Here is a 20,910-nt window from a genome sequence, read left to right as displayed (position 1 = left end):
TCCCTGGGGGTGGAAGGAAGAGAGGCCAACTCGCATCTTTAGACACACAAAGGAGGCTTGCCTTCCAGTGGGGGTGGGGGAAAAACACTAAGACTTACTAGCTTTGTCTCAGCAAGTTACTCTGTAACATCTCTGCATAGTATTTTCAATCCCTGGACTCTGGGGGTGCCTGGCTGGCTTGTCAGTTCAGCATGTGATTCTTGATCTCAGAGTCATGAGTTCAAGCCTCTTGGGCATAGAGCCTGCTTAAAAAAAACAAAAATCAATCCCTCCACTTTCGTATGCTCTCTAAAAAGTACTAATTAATTTAACACCAGCAATGCGGCTTCCTACTAAGTGGTGCTCACTAAGGTTCACTCTCTGGAACTGTATCTGCTGCCAGTTGTCAGCTTCCTCTCATCAGACATGCCAGGACTTTGGTGCTGGCTGACCATCCATCTGCTGTCTCCCCTCTTCCATCAGCTTGTCCACACACCCAGTTTCTTTCTCTCTGGCAGCTCCAGATGGCAGCTGCTTCTCTGGATACTATAGGGCTCATTTTACCTATAATTACATGTGCCCTAGAAGGTGCTGTTCACCAGGCCTCTGTCCTAGGTCCCCTTCCTGTCTCACATCCCCACCCCTCTGCCTCTCTCTCTCTCTCCTGTGTGTGTGTGTGTGTGTGTGTGTGTGTGTGTCTCACAGGATCACGCCCTGGGCTGAAGGGATCCCTCTTTCTTTCTTTCTTTTCTTTCTTTCTTTCTTTCTTTCTTTCTTTCTTTCTTTCTTTCTTTCTTTTTTTTTTCTTAAGATTTTATTTATTTATGAGAGACACACAGAGAGAGGCAGAAACACAGGCAGAGATAGAGGCAGGGTCCATGCAGGGAGCCTGACACGGGACTCGATTCCAGGTCTCCAGGATCACACCCCGGGCTAAAGGTGGTGCTAAACTGCTAAGACACCAGGGTTGCCCCCTTTCTTTCCTTTAAAAAAAGATTTTTATTTATTTATTTAGAGAGAGAGCATGCACACTCGTAAGCAAGGGGAGGGGCAGAGGGAGAGAGAATCCTATGCAGACTCCCCATTTTGCGTGGAGTCAGATACAGAACTTGGAGCTCCATCCCACGACCCTGAGCTGAAATCAAGAGTTGGATGCTGAGCCACCTAGGCACCCCTCCAGTTGACTTTCCTGCTTGGAGGTGACATATGCACCTCAAAGTCAATGGTTCCAAAGCAGCTTGGCCTGTTCCCCCAAATCTGCTCCCCACTCAAGCCCCCATTTCAGCACATGATGCCACCACTCACTGAATTGCCCAGAAAGAAATCAGAAGCTTCTCCACACCCTGTCGATTAGCAAGGCTTGTAGATTCTTTGTCCTCACTTCTACTGTCACTTCCCATTGGCCCTCAGATGCTTGCCATCTGATCCAGGGCACTGTCATGTCTTGCTGGGGTCACTGCGTCTACCTCTTAAATCATCTCCCGAAAGGGGGCTGCTATCCATTCTCCACTCTGCAGCTACAAAGACCTTACCAAAGTGCAAACCTGATCTTGTCATCTTGTTTTTTTTTGTTGTGGGGGTGGGGGGCAGTGCTCGTCTGGGATATAAAACCCTTGTAGTTTTTTTTTTTTCTTTAAATCTCTGAATACCCGTCAGTGGCCTCCTAAAGAAGAAATCATTATAACTTCCAAATCCCTTCATGCCCTGGTCGCATCTCCCATCCTCATCCTCTCAGGAGCTAGAACTTTCCGCCTTGCTGTGTGGCGCTGTATCCACCAGAGGACGCTAACCATCAGCTCTGTGGAGCTCTGCCTTTCAGGGCGCTGAGAATGCAGTGTTTTCCAGAGAGCTCGGGCCTGATCCCTGATGTCATCCATCTCGGGTTGCTGAAGGAGGCAAGGGAAAAAGAACTGAACCACTGAAAGAATATCATTTGCTCCAAATGTTATTAAAATAGGAAACAGGAATAATTAGGGACTCCATTGGGAGGGTGGTCAAGTTTGGTTTGCTATGTCCCAAGATCAAGGATGAGGAGGAGGAACAATCTAGAGAATATTATAACGATCTGATTTTTGTAGTAAGGATCTCAGTCATCATACATTTTTAAAAATATTGGCCACTGGTTTGAAAATATATTTATATTGTCCAAAACAGGAACTCAACTTTCCAGAAAACTTGTCCAATATAGTGGAGATTCCAGAACCACCTGTAAAATAGAGCATTCTACATTCATTCATCCATCTTCCAGCTGGAGTCACCTCTTTGTGTATCAGGGAGGGAGGGGAATAACATTCTCTAGTCTCCTGACTTCCTCAGTTATGTACATTGTATCTTCAGGACTCATCAATTCTCCTTCCTGCTGAGAGAATCCTCCCAGCTGGCCTAGTCTGAACAAAATGCTCTCCCACCTGCCTCAGCTCGCCTCCATCCCAGCAACCAACACTCTGTATCTTTCTTCAGAGTAAATTATTTCTCTACATCCATCTCCATGACTGGCTCACAGCAGGTGCTCCATATTTGGGGCTATGTACAATATCCAACACATGGACTGTGTGACCTTTGACCAGTCATTACTTTCCTGCAAGCCTCAATTTCCTTGTTGCTTCGGAATAACACAGTCTGCAATATTGTGAGAGGCTTACTCAGAGTTTATGAATATTCGTAATAATAGGATTAGTTAAGCAAAGGGCCATCTGGAATATCAGAACCTGGTATATTTGCTCCAGGGTTTCTTCTCCAACATATCTCCTGGGGTATTTGCAGAGGGTACCATTCAGTTGAAAAAACACAAGCCTTCTGAAGGGACTCTCCAGAAAAACTGTGGTGTGGACCTCCAACTTCCCGCCTTGCTGTGTGGCGCTGTGTCCACCAGAGGACGGCCTAACATCAGCGTGTGGAGCTCGGCCTCTCAGTCCAGAGAATGCTCCTTTTCCCGAGAGCACAGAAGCAACCTGCCCCTCCCCAGCCATTTGGACTGAAAATCCTTATAAAGTGCATCACATGATGTAGTTATTAGAAGTACGTTGTTATCATGGCTTCCTGTGAGTTAGCTTCACCATTCCTGTCACTGTAGCTATTAGCTTAATTCAGGACCAATGCTGCTTTTGTCATGTTGTAGAAAAATTTATGTAAAGGAAGAGCCAGCCACAGTCTGTGCATTCATGTTTTAGAAATAAAGCAGATTGCTTTCCCATTTTATTATTTATTTATTTATTTTTTTAGGATTTTATTTATTCATGACAGAGACAGAGGCAGAGACAGAGGCAGAGGGAGAAGCAGGCTCCATGCAGGGAGCCCAATGCGGGACCTGAACCCGGGTCTCCAGGATCACACCCCAGGCCGAAGGTGGCACCAAACCGCTGGGCCACCGGGGCTGCCCTGCTTTCCCATTTTAAAACCAAAATACCTTATTTCAGAAGACTTAGATGGAAAAATCAAAAAAAGTGCAGAGCCTCCTGACCCCTTAGCCTCACCACTTTTGTCCTCTCTGCCTATACTTAACAAGAGCAAAGATACTCCAGGTTTTGCGCTGGGCCTCAAAAGTGCAAAAGTTTAAGAACTATTAGAGGCACTAGAGCGATGAGTACAGCGATGAGCTTGCCTTTAGGGGGTGAGCAATCAGATGGGGAAGACAGACAACCAAGAGATGATTATGATCAAGTGTAACGAGCGATTTAATACAAAAATGCACAGGTTCTTTGAGAGCACGCAGTGGAGGCCAATTTGGCTTGAGTGATGAGAAATGCTTTTTGGAAGAAGGACCAATTAAGTTGGATTTTGAAAAATCATGTATAATGAGGAGGTGTGAGTAGAGGGAGCAAGAAACCAACAGACAGAAATATACCTTCCTCTTTCCATATCCTAATGGACAACAAAATTCTGCCCCCCCCCAAGGGTTTTTAAGCACCCAGAACAGCGCCACGTACACAGTAGGGGCACAGGAAAAGTTTGTTAAATATACCAATATGAATCTCTAGATTTGCAGGCTACTGATGCTCCTATGATTTTTTGTCTCTATGCTACTAGCTTCCCGCAGGTGTTCATATGGCCTGCTCCTTCACTTGGTTCACATTACCCACTTCATTCTCTTACCTTTCAGAGCATTTACTACCCCCTGATATTATTCACTCTACCTATTGCCTGTGTCCCTCACAAGACTGTAAGCTTAATGAGGGCAGGGGACTTATTTTTCTCACTATGGCATCTCTTGTGCCTCTAACAGTTCTTAAAAGACAGCAGATGCTTGATAAATATTATGTTGAAAAAGAAAAAAGAATGAGCATGAGTCATCAACCCTCGCTTTACTTTGTGACTGAAAAGTACATTTTTTAAAAAAGCAAACAATGGAGTGAGGTTGCTATAACATGTTGGGACATTTATTGGGACATACGATATTTTATTGGAGAACTCACAAATAAAATAAGAGAAGAAAGAAGCCCAATTGTACCCATTCAGCTCACATTCTCTTCCTCTTATTTATTCCAAGGAAAAGAAAACCACCCATGACAAGTAGTGGCTGTCAAAAAGGAAATTTCATGCTCAGGGGAAAGTGAAATCTCCCACCATCAAACCAGCATACTACAGCTTCAAGTACACTTTTCTTCCATAGGAAAATTGGAAAGACTGAAATGAGTTCACCCATCAGCATCACCTCAACCCTTTCTTGTTTCTGTGGTATTTTACAACTCTGCAAGTTATAGAAAACTGGTAGTAATTCAGTAATTCTTGTCCATAGAAAACAAATAGCGTTTGGTTAGACCTCAAATGTGAGGTCACCCAGTGGCATCTATTTGTGAATTCCCTCCAGCACTTCTTCTCTGAATGTAAGTGTGGGCAACTTTGAGTCCCCTTCAGACTAGTTATATAACACCCTATTGCTTTCCTCAATAATTAATGAGCTAAATAGGACATTTCACAAGTGTGTACTTTTTTTAAAAAAGATTTTATTTTTTTATTCATGAGAGGCGCAGAGAGAGGCAGAGTCATAGGCAGAGGGAGAAGCAAGCTCCCTGTGGAGAGCCTGATGTGAGATTTGATCCCAGGACCCAAAGGCAGATGCTCAACCACTGAGCCACCCAGGTGACCCTTCACAGGTGTTTATTTTATATTTGTATGAGAGCCATGATTTTACATTTTTAAAAAGATTTTATTTATTTGAGAGAGAGAGGGTGTGTGTGTGCAGAGTGGGGGTGGGGGGATGCAGAGGGAGGGGGAGAAACTGAGAGGGGAGCCCGACTACAGGCTTTATCCCAGGACCCTGAGATCATGACCTGAGCTGAAGGCAGATGCTTAACCAACTGAGCTACCGGGTGCCCCATGATTTTATATTTTTAAAAGAATAATCATTTAACACTTGTCACATATTAGGAAAATATCACCAAAAGTATTATCATATTATGCAATGCACTTTTTCAGTGGAAGGAAAGTCATTTGCATTTTCCTGGTAAAGGGATTTTTTTTCATCCCTATGAATTAAGGGGATATAATGGGGGGCTTTACAAAACACCCCCTTCAGATAGCAAAACATCAACAAGGTATTCTGAATGCTGTTGAGAACTACTTTTTGGTCCTTAAAGATCGGACATTTCTCATGAACATGTTGCTGCTTGATAGCCAATCACAAGCTTGTCTCTTTATGCTGTTAATGCTATTCTGCAGAACATCCCAAGATAGTTTGTTTGTAGTGGATATCTACATGCAAAAGAATGAAATTGGGCCCTTACCTTACACTCTATAGAAAATTTATCTTGGGATCCCTGGGTGGCTCAGTGGTTTAGCGCCTGCCTTCAGCCCAGGGCGTGATCCTGGAGTCCTGGGATCGAGTCCCGCATCAGGCTCCCTGCATGGAGCCTGCTTCTCCCTCTGCTTATGTCTCTGCCTCTCTCTGTGTGTCTCTCATGAATAAATAAATAAAATCTTTTAAAAAAAGAAAATTTATCTCAAAATGGAGTAAAGACCTAAGACATAATAAGAGGTAAAACTATAAGACTCTTAGATGAACACATAGGAAAAACACATAATGATATTGGATTTGGCTATTTCTTGGATGTGACACCAACAGCACAGTCAACAAAATTAATAAATTGGACTACAGCAAAATTACAAACTTTGGTACATCAAAGGAAACTATCAAGACAGTGAAAAGTCAACCGATAGAATGGGAGAAACTATTTAGCAAGACATATGTATCTGATAGAAGATTAATATCCATAATATAAAGAACTCCTACAACTCAACAACAACAAAAAACAATCCAATTTTTAAATGAGCAAAAACTTGAGTAGACATTTCCCTAAAGAAAATGTGAATGGACAACAACCACATGAAAAGATCCCAAACATCACTCATCATCAAGAAAATGCAAATCAAAATCTCAATGAACTATCACTTCACACCTATGAGGATGGCTATTTTCAAAAAAAAAAAAAAAAGGGAAAAAACAAAAGAAAGAGAAAATAACTATAGTGTTGGTGAAGATGTGAAGAAACTGGAGCCCTCCTACCTTGCCACTGGGAATGCAAACTGTGCAGCTGTGGTGAAAAAATTTGAAAGTCCCTCAAAAAGTGAAACATAGTATATGATGTAGCAATTCTACCCCAAGGTGTATACGGGAAAGAATATACAGCAGGCACTGGGATACGCTTACATCAATGTTCCTAGCAGCACTATTCACGATAACCAAAAGGAAGAAATAAACCAAATGTCTGCCCATCAACAGATGAATGGATACACAAAATGTAGCATATACAAAGGGAATATTATTTAGCCCTTAATAAGAATGAAATTCTGATCATGCCACAACATGGATGAACCTTGAAAACATCATGCTAGGTAGAAGAAACTAGACACAAAAGGCCACACATTGTATGATTCCATTCATATGAAGTGCCTAGAATAGACAAATTCCTAGAGTGAAAAAAGTAGAATAGAGGTTACCAGGGGCTTGGGAGAGCGTCGTGGGGATTTAATGTTTAATAGGTGCAAAGTTTCTATTGGGGATGATGTTCTGGAGATGGCGAGAGTAATGGTTGTGCAATGCTGCAATTGAATTGTCACTGAGTTGTACCCTAAAAATAATTAGCAGAGGGGGCACTTGGCTGGCTCAGTTGATAGAGTAAGTGACTCTTGATCTTGGGGTAATGAGTTCAAGCCCCACATTGGAAATCGAGCTTACTGAAAATAAATACATTTTAAAAATAATTAAAATGGTAAAATTTATGTTATGTACATTTTACGACAAAAAAGAAAGAAAAGAAACAAATTGGCATATTATTGGGAATGGCACTGTTGAAAAAAAAATTAAAACAAGAGTCCAGGCATGACTCAAATAGTTATGGGAGCATGTGCCCAGGCACCATACTCTCCTGTTGTTTCCTCTTTGCATGGCTCTTTCCAGAGCTCCCCTCCCTTTACCTGCTTGCCTGGGAACCAAGACATTAGACCTGCTGAGCAGCTTTCATCTGCTGGAGAAGCAACCCCTTCTTCTCAGAACATACTTCCCTCACCATGTTCAACTAGATGAAGTTTTTATCCAGTTATTCCAGAAGCTTCTGAACTGGTCCCCTTGCTTCCATCCTGCACCCAACCCTCATCCATCCCTGCACCCGTCCTGCATCCATTCTCTGTGCTGCAGCCAGAGTGATCCAGCTAGTGTGAGACCATGGCACCCCTCTGCTCAGATGCTTCTACAGCTGTCCTTTCCACTCAGAGTGAAAGCAAAGTCCTCACAGAAGCTTACGAGGCTCAGCAGAATTTGGTTTCCCATTCTCTCTCTGACCTCATCTGCTGGTCTCTATCTTTTCGGGCACTCTGGCCTCTTTGCTATTCCTCTCTGTGCTGTGCAGGGCAAGGACCCTCTCAACTTAGGGCCCTGGTGCTTGCTGTTTCCTAAGGCTGGAAAACTCTCCTACATACCCATGTAGCCACATGACTCATTCCCTCGACTCCTTGAGGTCTTTGTTCAAAGATTACCTTCTTGGGCACCTGGGTGGCTCAGTTGGTTAAGCATCTGCCTTTGGCTCAGGTCATGATCCTGGACTTCTGGGATGGAGCCCTGCTCAGTGCGAAGTCTGCTTCTCCCTCTGCCTTGCCCCTTGCTCATGCTCTCCTCTCTCTAAAATAAATAAATAAATAAATAAATAAATAAACAAACAAATAAATTCTTTTAAAAAGTCCTACAAAAAAAAGATTACCTTCTTAGTGAATTGTAAACCATCTCACTTAAAATTGAACACACCACTGCAGATCCCATCCTGCCTATTCCTTTTTGCCTTGTTTCCTCTCATAGGACTAACTAATCAGTATCTAGCACATAATTTAGTTATATTTCTTTACATATGTGTTTGGTACATTGTCTTTGTTCCCAATAGAGTGTAAGTTCCCTGAGGTAGGGAGTTTCTCACCTGTTTGGTTTACTGATATGTGACAAGTGCCTAGCGGCATAGTGCCTGGCACATAGTAGGGCTTACTAAATATTTGTTGAATGAATGGATGGCCAACTGTTGACTCCGTACAACGACCCACCATTAAAAACCTGTTGAGCAAGCAAAGCTGATTATTGCTTATTGCAGCAGTAGAAACACCGCCTGATAGACTCAAAGGGAAAGGTAAGGCGAGACATTTGGAGTCATGGAGTCTATGCTTTCATGACTTAAAGTATTTTTTCAAGGCAGGGAATGCATTGGAGTTGAGCAAAATTCCTGACATAATAGTTTAGGATTGGTGGACATGGCGAGGTGAGGATCTTCAGGTATGTTTTTATGAAGGAAATGTTGTTCTGATAAGTGACTTAGTGGTTCCAGTGAACTGTTTTCTTGATAAGAAGGCTCTTGCCCAGGTAGCAAACCACCCAGCTAACTTGGTTTACAACAATTATTTGAAGCACACAGGAAAGTTAATAGTTTACAATCTTGTCTTCTGTTAAGTTTCTGTTGATGCAGGAGGTCTCAGCTCTCAACATCAATTAGTGTGTACACCCCAGTGGATTCAAGCATATTTAGCCTTGGTACCTTTTGTGGAAACAGAATCTTGCCATGAAAGTCTAGTTCACAAGGGATCCCTGGGTGGCTCAGCGGTTTAGCGCCTGCCTTTGGGCCGGGGTGTGGTCCTGGAGTCCTGGGATCGAGTCCCGCATCGGGCTCCTGGCATGGAACTTGGTTTTCCCTCTGCTGTGTCTTCTCTGCCTCTCTCTCTCTCTCTCTCTCTCTCTCTCACAGAACGGATATATAATGGAACTGCTTTGGTAGAACTGGAAAAGCCTAGAATCTGGGGCCCTTGCTACTCCTGACCTCAGCAAAATTTGAAAAGCCTCTAATAACTTCTGCTTCCTGGTATTTATGATCCTATGGTCCTCTCCCTGTGAGCGTGAGCTGGACCTAGTGACTCGATCCTAATGAGTAGAACATGGCAATAATGATGGGATGTCACTTCTGAGATTAGAAAACAAAAAGACTGACTTCTGCCTTGCTCCCTTTTTGTCTCTTGCTAGCCAGCTCTGAGGGAAGCTGCCATCATATTATGCCCTGCGGAAAGGCCCATGTGGTAAGCAATTGATGTCTCCAGCCAACAGCCAGTGACAGCCTGCCACCAGACACGTGGGTGAGCTTGGAGGTAGGTCTCCTCCTACCTGGGCTCTGAGATGACTGCTTGATCATATCTTGATTACAGCCTGGAGAGAGACCTGAGTCAGAATCACTCACTTAGGCCATCCTTGGATTCCTGACCCATAGAACTGTGAGATAATAAATGTTGGTTTAAGCTGCTAAATTCTGGAATACTTTCTCACACAGCAATAGATAGCTAATAGAGGGTGTGTGTGCGCACGCATGCGTATGTGTCTCTCTCTGTGTGTGTGTGTGTGGAGGGGGGGCTTCTGAGGTGATATCAGGATATTTTATCTAGCAGCATATATACCACAAGACTTCACATATAATGTGTTTCCTTTAGAGAATTTGTCATGACCCTGGGTCTGCCCTCTGGTTTGGAAACTCAGAAACAGTTTTGTCAGCTCAGCAAAACAGATTCATCTTTAGTCAGATTTACATGAACTGGGTTTATAGGACTTATATGACAACACCAAATGCTAGTTATTAATTTATAATGAGACAAAAAGTAATCATTCTGGCCAGCATAACAGAACACTTATGTTTCTCTGCCAAGCACTTTCCCTGAAGGCAAAATTCAATGTCAAATAAGAATGAGTGAGTTGCTTGATAAACACAGAACAATGGAAGTTAAGCATGGGTTTCAAATGTTTGGTGGCAGTAGTCTAAAGGGATCACCTCATGTTTAGGGATAATTTCATCAGTGGAACCAGACAAAACTCCAAAACTGTTGGTTAAAATCCCAAGAGGAACTCATCAATGGGCCTGGAATTTTCCCAAATCACTTGGTGAAAGCTCCTTTCCTTTGTGGGCAATGACTGACCAATATCTTGGCCGGGCAATAACTGGCCAATAGACCGGTTTTCTAGACTACCATGATGACCAACCCTCTCCAAAAGGAAAGATTTTTTTTTTTCTTTGGATGAGTTAATACATGGGTTAGCTTATAGTCTCTTCTTGTTGGTCTAGAAGTTGTTTTTCATCTTTAAAGTAAGTTTAATGCTAATTATATTAATATATTGTAATCCAGACATCTACTTAAGAACTTTATTTATGGATTGTCTGAATTTAATTTATACAGCAACCAAGTGAGGTAGGTGTACCAATATCCTAGTACCAAGAAGGGAACTAGGGCAGAGAGAAGATACTGAAAATCTCACAGCTAATGCATGTGATAACATTGTTTTGCCTGAATTTGCTTCAGATTGATTTCCTAAAAATGTTTTCCTATCTCCTTTGCGCTACACCGATGATTCTCAAACTTGAACAATCATCAGACTCACATGGAAGATTCCTTAAAGAATAGAATGCTGACCTCCACCCCCAGAGTTTATGACTCACTAGATTTGGGGGGACCTGATAATCTGCATTTTTAACATGTTCCTGATGCTGTTGATCCAGGGATCACATTCTGAAACCTTTTTTTTTTTTCTTTTTCTTTAGGTTAGCAATATCACTCTTTTGGAGCAGTTTCTTGCTTCCTATTCATTTTGTAAGTGCAACTAGAGTTATCTTCCTAAATTTACTTGGAAATATTTATCAAGTGTCAGGCACTGTACAAGGCATAGAGGATGAAATAATGAGCAATAACCTGAAGTGGGGTATTTGCCTGGAACAGTTTCTTTTCTTGGCTGAATACCATATAATGTTGTTCATGCTCTTCTCTCTGAGTATAAAATATAAAAGTAATATAACTGAAGTTCCCACAAAATGGTTTTGGCAGCTCTGTGCTCTTTGATTTTGCTCTGTGTAGTTCTTTGGTGGAATAATTAAAACTACAGCTTGTTCTTCACGCTAAGATAATGTCAGAGTGAACTGATGGATTTTTGGGTAAGTGGGAATATGGGAGGAGACAATAAGTTTCTTCAGACTCATTCTCCTAGTTTTGTGAAACTCTACAAAATCATTTTTTCATCCTTAAAAGGGCGGTACATCAGGAATGACTTGGAAATGTTCACAAAGTCCTGCCCTCCTCCTTTGAAGGTCTTACCTTTTCTTTCTCTGCTCTCACCTCATAGGTCCAGCCCCAGCAAGAGTGATGATCAAGCTGTTCTGGGCTTAGTTAGCCCAGGAAAATCATCACCACTACCAGTCACAATTATCTAAGTCTCTGCTCCCTTTCCCCTCTTCTCTTAAAGGTTTGAAGTCTCCTTTTCGGATGGGCAGAAAAAGTCTAAATTTAGCTAATCTGAAACTTTGGTAGTGTAATTCCTTGTTATTACGGGACAAATTCTGTTCTAATCAAGAAAGCTGGAATTTAAATAGCACTGTCTCTCCTCATGGCACCTTAAATTCTGTCCTTGAAACATGGCCCTCTTTCTCAGGCTGATGATACATCAGCTCATGTATCTTCAGGATGGCCCAATAGAGTACATGGGGGGAGGGGGTGTGGGGGGGGGCAAGCTACAGAGGCTATTTCTTTTGTTTTGTTTTTGTGGAGTTGTTTTTGTTTTGGCCATTTGATTTTTATTCCAGGGTCAACAGGAAACTAGGGAAGGCTTTATTTAAACTGGGCAATGATAAGGATGAGGTATGTATGTCTGAGCCATCTTTTGGGTCGATGCTTGGAGAACTGGACGGATTTGGAGGCAGGAAAACCACTTGCATGAGAATACAGGTGTGGTGGTTTGTAGTGACCCAGATTAGAGATACGGATGATGGGATGAGAAAGTATAAGGATTCCTGAAATATTTTATGGTGCCAGGGGTAGTTTTAGGAACTTTACCTAGGGAGAGACAGGGAGACATCAAGGAGATTTTCTGGGTGAAGCAACAGGTTGAATGTTGAAGCCATTACTTGGACAGCGGATAGTGGGGAGGCGGTTTGGAGGCGAACACAGGGGGCAAGAGGTGACCTAGTCCATGCACTCGGGCCCGAGTAGGATGCTGGAACTAGACAACAATCTAATAATCACACAAGTAATCAAAAATTAAATTAAAATAAAAACTGAACTGCAGATGAGATCCTAGGTGCCAATGGGAGGTACCTAGTAAGAGTAAGAGCCTATAATGGGGTTTTGAAGTAGCGAAGCCTGAGAAAGTGAAGACAGAATTGATTCAAAGAGAGAGAGAAGCTCTCCAGGCTAGAGAACACCCCCAAGGAGGGTTAAAACTTGTTACATCCTGGGGAACTAGAGAAATACGTCCTTTCCCTACAATACTTAGGCCGAGGTTGGGGTTAATGGGAAGAGTGGTGAGGAAAAAGTAAGGGTGGGATGGGGCGGAGGGAAAAAGGTCTTAGATATTTTGTCCCATAACAGCTGCCATCAACGTCAGGTAGCCGCGACCTCGCCGCACTGAGTATTGGGAGTTGTAGTCCGGCCCCCCTAGCGAGCAGGCATGGCGGCCTCCATTGCGGGAGCCTGTGGGGCCGCAGCGGGCCTGTGCCGAGGCTTCCGAGCCGCCGGGGCGCTGCTCCCTGCGCCAGCCTCCATCGCCTGGCGTGAGTGGAGTGGGGCTCGCAAGCTGGGGCGAAGGAGCCGAGGGCCAGGCTGGAGGGAGGCGAGCCTAGAAGTCGGGGGCGGCCCTCGCGGGACCGCGGGTTGGGGCCGGGGGCAGGGCGCCGCGGGAGCTCGGGGCGAGCTCTGCTGATGCCTGTCGCCCGCTTCCCGCAGGGGCCCGCGTGGGGCCGGGCCGGCCGCAGAGCACGGGGCCTTCTGAGCCCGGCGCGTTCAAGCCGCCGCCGAAACCGGTCATCGTGGACCGGCGCCGGGCTCCGCGTGAGGAGAGGAGGTGAGGCCCGCGTGCGGGCGCGGGTCCCCGTGGGGGACGCCCGTGGGGTCTGCGCGCTCGCGAGCCTGCCTTGGCGGGGGCTCGGCCTGCTCGAGCCTGTGGGCAGGACTCCCTCCTGGTTTCTCCCAAGCCCGCAGAAAGTCCCAGGTGTCGGAGAGGTATTGGGATGACTGGAGCACAAAGACCCTGCTCTTGGGAGCCTTCCGAAGTGTTGAGGCGTGAAACACCTAGCTCTTTGACATTCTTCAGATAGTCCAGGAAAAAAAAAAAAAAAAAATCACATGTACGTGTGAGGCAGATATGTCCAAATGTCGGCAGTTGGCGAAACAAAGTGAAAAGTGTCTGTGGGTGTTCCTGTTGTTGCTATTTTAATTCTTTTGGCGGCTTTTAACAAAATCTCAGGGGAGGAAATTGCGTGTTGGAGATCGTCGTCCTCAAAAAGACGCGACCGCTGGGGCCTGCGGGACGCGGCGGGTCAGCTTCGGGCTTCGCCCAGGCCTCGAGCTCAGCGCTGCGGGATCCAGGGATTCAGTCTGCGTCTCCCGCTCCCGCTGCCCCTCCCGCAGCTCATGCTCCGTCTGGCTCTCCTCTCAAATAAGTAAAATCTTAAAAACAAAAACAAAACAAAAAAAAACATGAGCACTGATTGAGCTGTGGCTGGATCCACCTCCTCACCCCCTCGCCTGCCCCGTGGAAGGTGGGTTCTGCTTGCCTTTCCTGCTCCCAGAGGCCGCTCTAGAGGCAGAGCTTTGAGATGACCGTGTCGTACCGAGAACACATACGAGGTACATGTGACTGAGCCCACTTAGTCTTTATAAGTTTTTAGGATTTGGCAGTGGGTTTGGGGATCCCTTCGTCTTGCTGCCGCCCAAGACGAGCCTGTATGTAAGTTCACTCCGCTGTGGTTGAAACTGCCACCCGCCCACCTACACTGACCTGCTGCTTTCCTCGATATCTACTTGCCCTTAAGAATATGGGGTCCAGGGGGGGATCCCTGGGTGGCTCAGCGGTTTGGCGCCTGCCTTTGGCCCAGGGCGCGGTCCTGGAGTCCTGGGATCGAGTCCTGCGTCCAGCTCCCGGTGCATGGAGCCTGCTACTGCCTCTTCCTGTGTCTCTGCCTCTCTCTCTCTCTATGTCTGTCATAAATAATAAATAAATAAATCTTTAAAAAAAAAAGAATATGGGGGCCAGTTTCAGAGTACACCTGGGAAGCTCCTGAGAGACTGGTGAATCAACATGAAGGAGAAGGAGGAAACTCAAAGGGATAATCATCACCAAATTTAATGAATTGCGCCATAGTAATTAACTGTTGGTGGGGGTACACTGGAGCTCCAAGTATATTGAAAATTTTATTTCTTGGGATGGGTAATAAGGACGTGAATTTTCACTGTAGTGTCATTTATGCTTTTAAAGAAGTGAGCTTAGAGAAGTTAAAGAAGGGAATGGGGAGATTACTTTTAAAGTTAGTTTGCAGTTACTAATTTCTAGATTTAAATTTTTCCAGTGTCATTTTATTTTAACACAGACAACTCAGTGCGAGGCTTGTGGTTTATGGCCATATGCATTGTAGTCTGACAGACATGACCACGTTTAAATCTTGCCTTGAGGGCACCTGGGTGGCTCAGTGTTTGAGCATCTGCCTCTGACTCAGGGCATGATCCCGGGGTCCTGGGATCGAGTCCCGCATTGAGATCCCCACAGGGAGCCTCCTTCTCCGTCTGCCTGTGTCTCTGCCTTTCTGTGTCTCTCGTGAATAAATAAATAAAATCTTAAAAAAAAAAATCTTGACTTGGTAAGTTTATAGCTAATATAATAATAGGTCAGTTACTTACCTTCTTTAAGCTTCATTTTTATGTGTGAAAAGATGATGATGACCCCATACCCACCTGCTTGTTGTAAGGATTAATTTATGCTCTCGGTTTTCATAAACCCTTAACACAGTGCCAGGTGAGTACTCGGGAACTTAACTGTTTTCATGAGCATTGACAACAATTTTGGAAGTAAATAATTGACTTTTCTTTAGAGAAGAAAGAATAAAACATGTCAACATAGTCTTTCATTGTTTTGGTAAAAATAACAGTTTTTCCTTTAAGGTTGCCTTAAATTTTTTTGTTTATATTTTTCACAGGTTCTTGAGTCCTGAATTTATTCCTCCAAGGGGAAGAACAAATCCTCTGAAGTTTCAAATAGAAAGAAAAGATATGTTAGAAAGGAGAAAAATACTCCATATTCCAGAGTTCTACGTGGGTCAGTAAGAGCTGGATGCTTTTATTATTAGTGGTGAGAGGGGTTCATTTTCTTTTCTTGGAGAAGACTGTTTTCCACATATCTATGTTTTGCCCAGATGAGGTATTTCTTCCTAACATATTAAAATATTTAGGAAGTTATGAGGTTACCTAGAAATGTTGTTTGTGTGTCATGTAAAAGTTCACTTCTCTTCTGAATTTCTAGGAAGCATACTTCGTGTTACTACAGCTGACCTGTACGCCAATGGGAAAGCCAGCCAGTTTCTGGGGATCTGTATCCAGAGATCAGGAGCAGGCCTTGGAGCTACTTTTATCCTTAGGAATACTATTGAAGGACAAGGTAGGTTTCACTTCATTAGTTTGATTTTCTGGAACATGTTCTCTCAGGATTCCATCTTGTGTTCTGCATCCTCGGATAAGACATCGGGAGCTGCCGTGGGGCCTGTGGCCTAAGAATGGTGGGAGAATTGAAGCTACTGGATAAACGGTCGATGCAGTGTTCCCATGAGGGTGGCTGTAGTACGGCCTGCGACCATTAGACTTTCCAGCCTCTGGCAGCATCACAGGAGGAGACAAGACACTGTAAGCAGTGTGGGGACATTCATTTTTGGAGTAAACGACCCATGAGAACATTAAGATAAACATAATGATGTCTGTGTGAGTCACCTTTTCCTAAAATGAATGCCCCCATTTCGCTTTATATTATGACAGTCATCATAATAATCACTGTTTGATAAGAATCAGAGGAATCTTTAAAAAGGCAAAATTTGTTTGTTATGCCTAGTAAGAAAGAGGCCCAAGTGGCAAAATTCTAAAAATGGCAGGACAGTAAAGTTTTCATACTTAGAAAGTTGTGTGCTTCGCAATCCCCGACAGTGAAGTATTATATTCAAAGACATTGAACAGTGAGAACAGTGACTGTCTTCCTTATTGGGTCGTGACCTGCGTCACCCTGCGTGGAGGGCTCAGCAGGACTTGACTGGTTGCAGAAATGTGTGCCTTTGATCAGGCCATGTGCTTGGAGAAGTCTTGTGACAGAAAGACGTGACCACAGGTGTGAGTTAGATGGACTTTGGTTTGATTTTCTTTCTTAAAATTGAGATAATAATAGTTTCTACCTTCCAGGGTTGTGGTCAGCTGTGTTTGATACTGTATAGGAAGTACTAGACACTGAATACTCCGAAGGTGTTCATTTCCTGTTGCCCTTCTCTAAAGTACTTTCAGGGACAGGTGGGGGCAGGGAGAAAGCAAAAACAACAAAATAAAGTATTTTTGATTTTTGCAACCTGCCTTGACCTTCCGCATGGGTACACCTTTGATGGTTCTTTTTAGCCTATTGGCTTTAAATAGCATCCATCTGATGATAACTTCCACATCTGTGCCTCGAGAATTGACCTTTTCCAAGTTGCAGATATGCACTTATAACTACCTCTTCAACATTTCCAATTGGATGTCTTTTAGGCATAGGAGAAGCTCAGGGGGCACCTGGGTGGCTCAGATGAAAATAAACATCTGCCTTTGGCTCAGGTCATGATCCTGGGGTCCTTGGACTGAGCCCCGCATAGGGCTCCATGCTCCATGATGGGCCTGCTTCTCCCTCTCCCTCTGCTGCTGCTCCCCTCTGCTTGTGCTCAATTTCTCTCTCTCTCTCTCTCTGTCAAATAAATACATTTTTTTTTAAAGTTCAGAATAGAATTCTGTTTCCCCTCACAATGTGCTGCTCTCAGATTTTTCTACATCCATAAATGGCACCACTGTCCACCCACTTACTTAAAAATTTAGGAGCGATTTTTAATTACTGTCTTTCCCACATCTAGTCAATCAGTTTTTCTTGGCTTAATCTTCAAAAAAATATATCCCAGTTTGGCTTGTTTCTCCCATCTCCAGGGCTATCACTCTTGTCCATGCCACCACTGCCCCCTGTCGGCAACCGTGTTATCTCTGGTTTACTTTCCTGGCCCACTAACAAGATTGTTCCAGCCAAAAGAATCTATTTCTGTTTTTTTCCAATATGGCAAATTTGTTAAGACTGCAGGGCCTTTGCATTTACTGTTCTTTCTGCCTTGAGCATTCTTGGCTATTTATAGTATCCATTTATTTACTTACTTTTTAAGATTTTTATTTTTAAGTAATCTCTCCACCTAGCATAGGGCTCAAACCTACAACCCAGAGATCAAGAGTCACATGCTCTACTGACTGAGCCAGCCCGGTGCCCCTCTAGTGTCAGTTTATTTTTTTTTTTATTTTTTTATTTTTTAAAGATTTTATTTATTTATTCATGATAGTCACACAGAGAGAGAGAGAGAGGCAGATACACAGGCAGAGGGAGAAGCAGGCTCCATGCACCGGGAGCCCGATGTGGGATTCGATCCCGGGTCTCCAGGATCACGCCCCGGGCCAAAGGCAGGCGCCAAACCACTGCGCCACCCAGGGATCCCATCTAGTGTCAGTTTAAATCATTTTCTCAGAGAGGCTTTCCCTGACTATATACTACTTATTCCCCAGCCACAGTGTTATCACTCTGTTTGTCTTGACTGTATGAAATTACTTTAAATTAAGAATTGTAAATGAAATTATAGTGTGTTTATTTATTGTTTGTCATCTACTAGAATATAAGCTCTATGAGAGGAAAAGGATCTTAGCCTATTTTGAGTTTGCTATAGGTACAATTCCTAAATCAGTACCTGGAACAGAAGAGGTATACAGTAAGTAATGGATTAAATAAATCCTGGCATTAAATAGTAGATGTTAATGTTGATCATATATATTTGTATTTCTCATGGGATTATTTCAGGAAACCTGAGAGTGTACTCTTTCCCTTAAGTGTTTGATACTACAGACGATGTATCTTCAACTATTACTTGTAGCATCTTGAGGCATTCAGAGCTGTTCCTAGCTTGCTCCATATAGAGAGCCCCAGCATGTTTTAAAACCCAGGCCATCCTTAAGAGGGGCTTCTAAACCGAAGTTAGAACAAAATTTTATTTATTCTTTTTTTACATCATTAATCATGTCGCCCTTAATGTAGAAGGCCAAGTTTTATTTAAATAATTGGGATATAAATAAGAACACCACAGAGAAGAATTTTCTCAAACTCTCTCCAAGTTAATACTATCAGAAGTGAAGAGCTGTATGACTATAGAAGACATTTTTCTTTAGACTGTCATTCTAACTCATTATTTCGCTTTTTAATCTACACGGACTCTAGTTTCTTTTTCTTTTAATAATCTTCATCTTAAAAATTACAGATTTACGTCACATTTCCTGTGTGTAGAACCCTTTGCTAAGTTCCATTATGAAATAGTTTTTACTGTTGTATGAGGCATATGCATGCAGACATCTGGGTTTAGATTATAAGAATATATTTTCTCTTTTTAGGTGTTGAGATTTGCTTTGAGCTTTATAATCCTCGAATCCAGGAGATCCAAGTGATCAAGTTAGAGAAACGACTGGATGATAGTTTGCTATACTTACGAGATGCCCTTCCCGAATATAGCACTTTTGATATGAATATGAAGCCAGTAGCACATGAACCTAGCCACGAAGTTCCTGTTAATCAGGTATAAGTTGTAGTTTTGGAACTGAAAGTTGTCTGTAGGATAAGAAAGAGTCATCGTAACAAAAACTTGTAGAATTTTTGCTTGTGACTGTCAGCCTAAAATTAATTAATTAATTAGTTTATTTATTTATTTATTTATTTATCTTCCATAGCTGAAAGTAAAAATGAAGCCTAAGCCCTGGTCCAAACGCTGGGAACGTCCAAAATTTAATATTAAAGGCATCAGATTTGATCTCTGTTTAACTGAAGAAAAAATGAAAGAAGCTCAGAAATGGAGTCAGCCATGGCTTGAGTTTGATATGATGAGGACATATGATACTTCAAAAATTGAAGCTGCAATATGGGATGAAATTGAAGCATCGAAAAAGTCCTGATTCTGAGAATCAGTTTGGTTATTTGCAGAGGATATACTGACTCCCGGAGAATTTATTTAAAGACCAATTTAATTTCATATATGAGGACATAGTCATTAAATAACTAAACATTGATATGTTTATGAGTACTGTTGTAAAAAAATAAAATTAGCATACCAGCTTATTATTTTTAGAGTCAAATCATTACTGAAATATTCTTAAGTGAGCCTGGATTCTGAACATGGAAGAGGCACGATTTTTTTAAGTTTGTGAAATAAATTCTAAAGACAAAAAAAGTATGAAGAGTAATGATAAAGTGAACATTGAAGTACCCACCTCAGGGTAAGAGGTAAAACATTTAGTAATCTCTAAGAAGGTCAAGAAATAGAACATTTACTAGGATTTGAGAAGACCCTTGTGTGTCTGCAATTACATCCCTCTCCCCTCCCAGATACAAGCACCGTCCTGACTTTATGTCAATCATTCCCTTGCTTTTCTTTTAGTTTATTACATACCTATCCATTCCAGAACTGCATATCTAGTTTTGGGAAACCTGTTGGCAGATATAAAAGGACAACATCATTATTACATGAAGCCTTCAGGGAGAGCGTTAAGTCTTTTGGTCACAGTCTGGCTGCATTTCCCCTGAGAGCTTACAAAAGTCACTGTGAGATGGCTGAAGTCATGAGAGTCCTGCTTCAATAGGGGGCCCACCACAGGACAGCTGGTGGGACTATAGCATAGGTAATTGATGACTGGTGGAAATGTGGTTGGAGGGAGTAGCAAGCTCTCTATTTTCTGGTTTTTAGCTCATGATGAATCAAACTCCCTCTCATAGGACAGGTCAAAACAATACTTCTCTAGGATAATGTGAGTATCCTTGCTGATCCGTGTAGCTGAAAGTGGAATGAAATTCTGGCATATAAATGACCTGGTAAAAACCAGCCTCCAGGTAATGCGGGCTAGGCTTACGTGAGCATGCTGTTCCTTGGGTTATCAAGTCCGAGCTCAGGGCTTAATGAGGGCACCCCTCAACTAGATCTACCCTCTGGTGCTTGGCTGCGTTGGGATTTGCATTCACATCTCTCCTGTGCTGATCTGTTTCCTGGATTCTTTTATCCCCCCTTTTATTGGTTACTAACTCTTTTTCTGGAGCATGCATTTTGGTAGCTTCTAGAGGAAGTATGTGTGGAGGTAAATCTTTTGAGACCTATAATGTCTATCATATTTGATATTTTGTAGAATTCTAGGTGGGAAGTCATTTTCCTTCAGAATTTTGAAGATACTGCCACACTGTCTTGTTTCCCGTTGTGTTGAGAAATCCAAAACAATTTTGATTTCTGTTCTTTGCATGTAACTTGAAAGCTTGTAGACAGTCTTGCTCCTCAAGGTAATGAAATTTCACAGTGACGTGCCTTGGAGTGGGTCTATATAGATTTA

The 20,910-nt window shown here is 42.9% G+C and overlaps 1 protein-coding gene and 2 long non-coding RNA genes across 3 annotated transcripts in view; 2 read left to right on the top strand and 1 right to left on the bottom strand.

Annotated features, from left to right (window-relative positions):
• Window positions 1-11,201, top strand: part of LOC112664272 (uncharacterized) — a 38,908-nt gene extending 27,707 nt beyond the window's left edge. The window contains exons 5-6 of the long non-coding RNA XR_007403357.1: window positions 9,467-9,588; window positions 11,025-11,201. This is a non-coding gene — a long non-coding RNA (uncharacterized LOC112664272). The remainder of the gene's footprint in view (window positions 1-9,466; window positions 9,589-11,024) is intronic.
• On the bottom strand, window positions 1,625-12,876 carry LOC125752865 (uncharacterized). The gene is made up of 3 exons (XR_007403358.1): window positions 12,307-12,876; window positions 7,951-8,092; window positions 1,625-1,865 (listed from the first exon to the last, which is right to left on the bottom strand). It is a non-coding gene; the product is annotated as an uncharacterized LOC125752865 (long non-coding RNA).
• On the top strand, window positions 12,872-19,654 carry MRPL19 (mitochondrial ribosomal protein L19). Its single transcript, XM_025453725.3, has 6 exons — window positions 12,872-13,022; window positions 13,195-13,312; window positions 15,441-15,559; window positions 15,764-15,898; window positions 18,937-19,118; window positions 19,270-19,654. Exons 1-6 carry the CDS (start codon window positions 12,920-12,922, stop codon window positions 19,489-19,491), a joined length of 879 nt encoding a protein of 292 aa, XP_025309510.1. The 5' UTR covers window positions 12,872-12,919; the 3' UTR covers window positions 19,492-19,654.
• Window positions 19,655-20,910: the final 1,256 nt, after the last annotated feature.

Source organism: Canis lupus, chromosome 17 (genome assembly GCF_003254725.2).
Source record: "Canis lupus dingo isolate Sandy chromosome 17, ASM325472v2, whole genome shotgun sequence".
Classification (NCBI taxonomy): Eukaryota; Metazoa; Chordata; class Mammalia; order Carnivora; family Canidae; genus Canis; species Canis lupus.
Note: the sequence above shows the minus strand (reverse complement) of the source record. Positions and strands in the feature narration are given on the sequence as shown.